General features: G+C 43.5%; 1 protein-coding gene across 1 annotated transcript; it reads left to right on the top strand.

Moving 5' to 3' along the window:
* The first annotated feature begins 213 nt into the window (after nt 1–213).
* On the top strand, nt 214–7,751 carry LOC146992243 (dnaJ homolog subfamily A member 3, mitochondrial-like). The gene is made up of 12 exons (XM_085785170.1): nt 214–436; nt 1,828–1,964; nt 2,765–2,848; nt 2,943–3,152; nt 3,241–3,393; nt 4,331–4,478; nt 4,566–4,630; nt 4,755–4,883; nt 5,462–5,577; nt 5,752–5,846; nt 6,301–6,475; nt 6,639–7,751. Exons 1-11 carry the CDS (start codon nt 235–237, stop codon nt 6,459–6,461), a joined length of 1,500 nt encoding a protein of 499 aa, XP_085641296.1. The 5' UTR covers nt 214–234; the 3' UTR covers nt 6,462–6,475; nt 6,639–7,751.
* Nucleotides 7,752–8,547: the final 796 nt, after the last annotated feature.

The following is an 8,547-nucleotide window of genomic DNA, read 5'->3' as shown; positions in this document are numbered from 1 at the left end:
GAAGTAGTAGTAGGCTAGTTGTTGTTCTAATTTAACAGTTGATTGCGTCAGTTTTATGTCTTTACACTTATGTAATTGATATATTTTATATATATTAGGTAATATGTAAAACGTAAATGTGGAAAAACGCGGTTCGTTTTATTGCATCACAACATTAATGCGACTTTTAATTTGGTAAATTTTTGAACTTCCGGACATGCGCAGATCAGCTCCGTCACCGGTAGTGACGCGAAAATGGCGTCCTCCGCTGCCCGGCTCTCTACACGCTGGTTAGCAACATCAGCTGCTCCGGGACACCGCAGCGGTCGTTTCCTCACAGCCTCGGCCGGACATGCGCGGGGTTTTCCGGCCACGGCCCCGCGGGTTCCCCGGGGAGAGGCGGCGGCCGGTCCGGTCCCCTGGAGCCCCGGAGCCGCCGTGACATTGAGACTGACAGGTGAGGGAGCAGCTAACCACCGACCGTCTGTTAGCGGCTCTGTCAAAGTTTTTATAACGTCAACAGCCCTCTGACACTGTTTATATGACGCCGACAGTCTGTTCAGAGCTCCGACACCTCCAATATATGATGAAAAAGTTAATTTTACAATGCATAGGCAGTTAAAGTTAATGCTGTGGCTGGTTGAAGATGTGACGACGCAGTGATGTAACTGTCTGTTACAGCATCAGTAACTTTACAACCTGTTCACCCTGTTACAGCCACATCCACGGTGCCTTTCCACGGTCACGTTTATGTTTACGTCAGGACAACACACCCAATTTATTAGGAACACCTTAGTAAAGCTTATAAAGCTTATAAATTGTTAAAATTGATCATTTGCAAAGCTGCTTAACTTTATTTTTGTGCATTTTCAAAATGTAAACAAACATGTAAAGTCTATTGTAAAGAAGCATTACCCTCTCTGAGATATGATATGTTCTGGGTCCTTTGAGGTGGAAATGTGAATGAAACAATGAAATGGCTTATGTAGTGACCTCTCTCTTCCCAAACCCAAATAAAATTGGACAAATTGGGCTATAACATGACATATTGGAGAAATATAAGTCATAGTAGGCTATTTATTCTGTCCGGTTTTGTCTTGCCTTTTTTGTTTTTCTTTTTAATCCTTATCCTGTAACTCGATGTACAGTAGGGCTTATAACATGACATAAGCCATAGTATTTATTCTGTCCGTTTTTTTCTTGCCTTTTTAGTTAGTTTACAAAAAATCCTTATCCTGTAACTGCATGTTTCGATGTGCGGTAGGCCCAATAAGCCATGGCTTCAGCCTATGCCTTTTTGTTCCATGTTTTACTGACCATTCAATGCATTATTTATAACACATGATGAGTTGTTCTAAATTGACCAAATAAACTTAAACTCAAACTCAAAAGAAAGAGTCATAGAAGCTGATCAACATAAATTGAAGCACGCATGGGAATGAATTGTTCTTCAAACTAAACAAAATGCATATTCTTAGCAAAACAACAAAACAACATCTACTTTAAGACACCGCACGCCGGTCGTTCAAATAGCCGCTGTGCCCATTTTGCATAGCGTCACTTCCTACATCAGAGGAAGTTCACCACAAAAACAAAACAAACACAAGTAAACATGAACGCATTAATGGCTCTTACAACTTGCAATAAAGTTTCTTGGATCTGAATGTGTGACTTGTCCAGATTTGATCTCAATACAGAGAGTATTTATTAGAGACCTGGTCATGAAACTGTGTGTAATTTCACTGATCTGAATGTGTGTTTCAGTCAGTCTGTTGACAAAAGGTCACTTGCACCTCCTTCATGGTTGTCTACTGTGACCTGCAGCAATTTTATTATGCTTCTCTGCAGCGGTTCGATTCCCACGCGTCACCTCCTGCCACTCTTTCCACACCAGCAGCCGCTCGACAAACAAGCAGGACTTCTATGAGGTCCTGGGTGTCGCCCGCTCTGCCTCACAGAAGGACATCAAAAAGGCTTACTACCAGGTCAGAGCTACAGTTCAAACTGAATGATTCATTTAAAATAGTGACGAAAACGGTGTCGTTAAATGTGATAAAGCAGCAGGATTACAAGCGCCTTCCACTTAAAGGGATAGCTCAACATTTTGGCAAATTGGCCCATTGCAATAATCCCTATAGTCATAGCAGTAGGTTCGTTACCTTTAATTGTCGGTGCAAGCTGTTTTTAGAACGGCGGAGCAGAGCCGCGAGCTGTTCAGAGCTACGCTACTGCTACTCATGGGATTTCTTGGTTTCCCTCATCAAACTCATCAAATACACAATCCAACAACTCCAAAACGCTCTGGTGGACAAGTTGTGACCTGCACATTCACCACGCTATGAGATAATAACAGAACGTTACCAGACAGAGTTGTTTTAGAGGTAAATTCAGAGACTGCTTGCTGAAAAACTGGCCCTGAAAGGAACGCACATCAGCGGTTGGGCATGAATTTACCTCTAAAACAACTCTGTCTCTTAAAGTTCTGTTATTATCTCATAGCGTGGTGAATGTGCAGGTCACAACTTTTGCGTTTTGGAGTTGTTGGATTGTGTATTTGATGAGTTTGATGAGGGAAACCAAGAAATCCCATGAGCCTCCGTAGCGTAGCTCTGAGCAGCTCGCCGCTCTGCTCCGCCGTTCTAAAAACAGCTTGCACCGACAATTAAAGGTAACGAACCTACTGCTATGACTATAGGGATTATGGCAATGGGCCAATTTGCCAAAATGTTGAACTATCCCTTTAATCCTTCATCTTCATCATGAATGTTTAATTGTCTCTCACCAGTTGGCAAAGAAGTACCACCCCGACACAAACCCAGATGACCCAGAGGCCAAAGAGAAGTTTGCTAAACTAGCTGAGGCTTACGAGGTATAAAAATACAATAAAATAAAATAAAATAAAAGCAGCATCATCAGATCCTCAGTAAGAACTCACAGCTTTTGCTTCGTCTCCCCGTGTTCAGGTGCTGAGTGACGAGGTGAAGAGGAAGCAGTATGACACGTACGGAGCGGCGGGCTTCGACGCCAGCCGGGCCGGCGCGGGCCAGCAGCAGTACTACCGAGCCGGGGGGGCGAGCATCGACCCCGAGGAGCTGTTCAGGAAGATCTTTGGAGAGTTCACGGGAGGAATGGGCTTCGGAGACTTCCACAACATGTTCGAGCAGCGGCCTGAGGTCAGAGCTCGCTGCGCCGATGTTTAAACCTTAAACCTGTTGGTTGTTGGTTCAGGTAAATCAACGTCCTCTCTCTCTCTCTCTCCAGTTTGTGATGGAGCTCACGTTTGCAGAAGCAGCGAAGGGCGCCAACAAGGAGCTGAGTGTGAACATGGACGACGTCTGCCCACGCTGCGATGGGAAGGGCAGCGAGCCGGGAACCAAGGTGTCACAGTGTCACTACTGCAACGGCACCGGCATGGTGAGTGTGGTCAGCCGCTGTCATTAACGGTGCAGCTTTTTTCAGTAACGAGTCATCAAAAAAGTTACTCTTTCCCCTGTCATAACACTGTAACTGTTTCTGATGATAAAATGCGTTGTTACTCAGGTATACTTGACTCACTGGAGTAGCTTTCACAGAAACAGGCTCTCTGTCAGCGATGGGAGCTCTTAAGCTTTTTTTTTCTTTGTTGGTGATGATTGTCTTAGGTAGAGTAAGAGCGCGTCCACACACAGATACATCCTTTTCTTGTTCGTTTTGAACAAGTAAGCACGGCATCGTTTGAAGAAATATCTACATGGATCCATTGAAAATGACTCAAAACGCTGTAGTACAGTACAACATGTCTGACGCTGTAATGCTGCCACACATTAACACCAAAAACAGAGAAGAAAACGGAAAGTTCCTCCGCTTTATTCAAACTCTAAACATTATAAGTCGATTAAAATGTTGACTGGTTGTTGTTACGTTATACCGTTACATCTTTTTTGAAAAGATGTAACTTGAGCCACACCGATAGACGTTACAGTGTATGGATGTAACGTAACAATACTGAATTTGATAGGTGTCTGTTGCATTGTCCCACACAACAATGTAGTGGAGTGTAGATAAGTGTACAATGTAAATGATAATGATTTGTTCTATTAAGTGTCAATTTCATTCATTTAACATGTTCAGTGTTGAGTTTCATTACATATAGCTGAATTCGAAAGTTCCTTTGGGGGCGTCCAACTAATTTGACATGTTTGAGCATTTCCTAAAAAAAGTAACGCAATTTTCCTGGTAATTCGTTAGTTTTATAATGTAGAAACCCAGTTACTTTTTGGGAAAAGTAATAACTGATTACTTTTACTTATTATAAGTAACTATAACTAATTGCTTTTTAAAAGTAACGCGTTGTGGTTGTCGCCCCCTGCAGGAGTCGATCAACACTGGTCCCTTCATGATGCGCTCCACCTGTCGACGGTGCGGTGGGAAGGGATCCATCATCATCACGCCCTGCGCTCTGTGCCGCGGCTCCGGTCAGACCAAGAAGAGGCAGACGGTGACGGTGCCCGTACCTGCTGGTAGGTTTTTTTATCTTGATATATCACAAAAGATGATAAAAGTTGTGAATGTTTGTTTTCTGGTAAAATAACGATGTTTTCTTACAGGAGTGGAAGACAACCAGACCGTACGCATGTCAGTCGGCACAAAAGAAATCCTCATTACATTCAGAGTAAGTTGATACTGTCCGAACAAATGAAATGTAAACACATTTAATTGTATTATTTTAAATAAACTAATCAGGCAGTAGTGAAGGATTAAGAGTGTCTGATGTGTTTTTAAACGTCTCCGTCCAGGTCCAGAGGAGTCCGGTGTTCAGGCGCAACGGATTCGACATCCACTCTGATGTGCCGGTTTCCATAGCTCAGGCGATCCTGGGCGGCACGGCAACGGCACAGGGCCTCTACCAGCCCATCAGTATGCTGGTGAGTAACACAACTTCATTCATCAAGGTGCAAGATTAACATGTATCAACTTTTAGACGGATCAGTCAGTGAAGGTCAGTAAACACCAATGTCCTTTATAGAAAGTTGGAATAATGAGATTGTTAATAATCCAATGAAGACAAGACATATCAAGGAAGGTGTAGGTAAATTAATAACAGTGAAGAATATCTGGAAAACATCACACTGTTGCAAAAAGAAGAGTCAGTGAGCGTCATCTGCACGACAATGGATATATTAAATGTTCTTAAAATAGACAAAAAGCAAATGGATAGAAGGAAAATAAATGGAGGCAGAGTGACTGAGGAAAAATGTGAACAGATTAAAACAGTTTGATTACTAAAGACCAGAGCAGATCACTGCAGGAGTTGTGTTGGTAGACGAGGACTGAACTGTACTGTAGGTTTCTACTTTAGTGAAGCAGCGACCAGCAGCTGTTCTGTGTTCAGCCACAGGAAGCTTTTTTAAATATATTTTTTTATCAATGACAGCAGTGGTAGTAACATCCTCCTCTCCTCTCAACACGTCTCTGTCTGGTGTGTGTGCGTGTGTATTTTCAGATTCCTGCAGGTTGCCAGGCCGACCAGGTGATCCGGCTGCAGGGGAAAGGCATTCGCAGGATGAACAGCTACAGCTACGGAGATCACTACGTTCACATCAAGATCAGAGTGCCAAAGTAAGACACGACGACAAAACACGAGTATAAGCGTTTTTATTTTCAACACTTTAAAGCAAATATGACTGAATAATTGTTACCAACTGAAGCTTTAACCTGACAGCTGATCTAAACTCTTACATATTTAACTGTAATCATGTGTTTACCACTGTTTCTGCTGTGTGTGTGCTGCAGGAAGCTGACCAGGAGGCAGCGCTCTCTGCTGCTGAGTTTTGCCGAGGAGGAGACGGACGTGCAGGGAACCGTCAACGGTGTGAATCCTTCTGCAGGTCAGAGCCACAGTTCAACTCCACTGTTCAGTCCACACACTCCTCCTCTGTAGTCTGCACACACACACATAGACAGACAGACAGTCAGCCAGTCCCTCTGCTCTCATCAGTTGTTTATTATTATGCTGCGTTTCCACTATGTGGGACCAGCTCGACTCGGTTTGACTCGCCCTTTTTGGTACTGCCTTTTCTGCTTCCAAAACAGGTAAAGAGGTACTAAACTAAAAGTTGACATGAAAACGATGCAAACTACTGATCGGTTGAAAATCGTTACTGCATCATCAGTGTGCAGCACGCGTTGTGGAATATCCTGCACGGCTAAAAGCTGTTTTAAGTCCTACTGTAGGGCTGTTAACATGTCACTTTATTAAGTTTTAGAAAGTTAAGGCAAGAAAGTTACCATTGAGGGTAGTATATTAGTATTTGAGCTGATGCAGTGTGTGTCTGTGTCCAGAAGGGGGCAGCAGCAGCAGCAGCAGCAGCAGCAGCAGCAGCACCTCCACCTCCTCCGCCTCTGGTGCAAAGAGCTCCAGCTCAGAGGAGGGGCAGGAGAAGCAGCAGCAGCAGAAGGAGGAGGGAGGCTTCTTCTCCAAACTAAAGAAAATGTTTAGCTGACACTCAGGCTGCAGGTGGGAGCTTCAAACACGCCACTCCTTCCCTGAATTTATCCTCAACATAAACTGTGAACAGCACACTCATTATCTGCAGGGTGAATCTGTTGTGTCTTAGCTACATTAGTAAAAAAACTTAATAACTTCTGTTTCATGTTTTGTTTTTTTTAATTGTCTGCAGGTAAAAAACAACACAAAGGCAAAGGAAAGACAGAAAGCCACTGACTGCGGCTCCAGGCTGCCGTCTCCTGAGCACCGAGGAGGAGGAGGAGGAAGAGGAGGAAGGAGAGAGAGGCACAGTGGTATTTGTGTTGACACTGTCACACATTGTTGAGGTTGCAGGTCCACACACACTTCACACAAACACACACACACACACACACACACACTGGCCCATCACCACAGGACAGGAGCCGAGTTTCTGAGCCGCTCAGAAACTCTGAAGATCTGCTGCACGAGAAACAAGACGACGACCTCACAGGACTGTTGTGTGATGAGTCTGCTGCCTGCTGCTCGCTGCGTCAACGCTCGTTTGAAATAAAACAATGGAGGATGAGCCTTCAAAATAACCAGTTACACCAGTATAACCAGTCAAAACAGTGAAGCAGGCAAAGAAAATGGACTGGAAAAGAGCTACAGCGTGGGTTTTAGGAGCTAATGTCCTGATAAAGAACTGATTCACCTCTGTAAGATGTTCCTGAAGACGACTGTGTAATTTGGTACTGATGGTAGTTAAATGTGGGGCAGCGATCACCCGATACACGTCCAATTAATGCTCCCAATTTCCTAGTCAACAGTGGATCTGCTCTGCATGGACATATATTGACAGTACAGCATAGTTACAGTGTAGCTGCCAGTACAATTAATGTTAATTTACATGGGTTTAAATGGATTAGTGACAGGTTTTCCAGTCATTATAGAGAATAGTGGTATTTATTTCTATGTAGCGTCTGTGTATTGTCTCTGTTTTATTTATAATTGGTACCAAATTGCCTGATTCTTCTTAGGAAACATACAGAGAAAAACCAGGACATGATATTGCCCATAGATAATGTGTTACCTTTTAACACCATTACATACTGAGTTTTACTGGCTGTTTATAATCTGATGGGATGTTCTGTTGTTTTAATAATGAACGTAAACAGACTCGAGGTGAACTGAAAACACTGATCTTGAATATTCATTTCTGTCAGATCCAGACTTAGTTTTTTTTTTCATTGTGGTTTGTTGCACCTGTGTGTGGCAACAGACTCTGCAAAAAAACTATTTAAATAAATGAGAAACTGTTGAATTGAAGATGATGTGTTTTGTTTTGTTCAGCTTTCTTTCATTTATTTCAGGCAGGTTGGTTTTAAACTCAGTGTAAGACAGAGGCTCAGCAGTAGAGGGCAGTGTTGAGTCAGTGTCTCTCACTCTCGCTCTCTGATCCACAAACTAAAAGACTGGACAACCGTCTGTGACGCTCACACACTCAGACTGGAGAGTCCTGCGCCTGTTTGATGTTTCCAGCCGCCCAGTTAACCGCTGTGTGCCGCCGCGTATGAACAGAAGCTTTTGTGAGGGTCACTGGGATCATTCGCTGCCCGGGGTTTTCCAACTGTGCTCAGACTAAAAAGTGGTCAGTCTTCTTCACAAACAGAAAGACTTGTGGTGCCTCTGAGGGGAGAAGTTATTATGATTTCATATGAAGTCACATTTACGTTGAGAACAGGCCGGTGGCTGTGTTGTTGCTGTTATTTTTTTCCCCCATACGTTGCCACTGTATAATTTTTTCTGTTCTGTTTCCTAACATGTGGACTTTAAATACTTAAAAACAGGATGTAGGACATCACCGTGGTGCTCAGTAAAAATATTAGTGCGAACAGATGAGCGCACAGGATGTGATTTGCAGGAGCGTGTCATGCAGCCGCCCTCTGACCATGTGTCTGGACTCATGAGCTGGAGTCGTTTCAGAGCGTTTTGTCACTGAGGCTGAATCACTGCACGTCTCATGGAGGAAGCAGGTGGAAGAACTGGGATGTCTGATCTGTTAAAAAAAAGAAAATCTGGATACTCAACATCTGGAGAGTTGAGGATCAGTTTTTGATGCA

This window comes from Trachurus japonicus, chromosome 1 (genome assembly GCF_045865225.1).
Source record: "Trachurus japonicus isolate A0001 chromosome 1, Traja_1.0".
Classification (NCBI taxonomy): Eukaryota; Metazoa; Chordata; class Actinopteri; order Carangiformes; family Carangidae; genus Trachurus; species Trachurus japonicus.
This window is presented reverse-complemented; position numbering and strand designations above follow the sequence as displayed.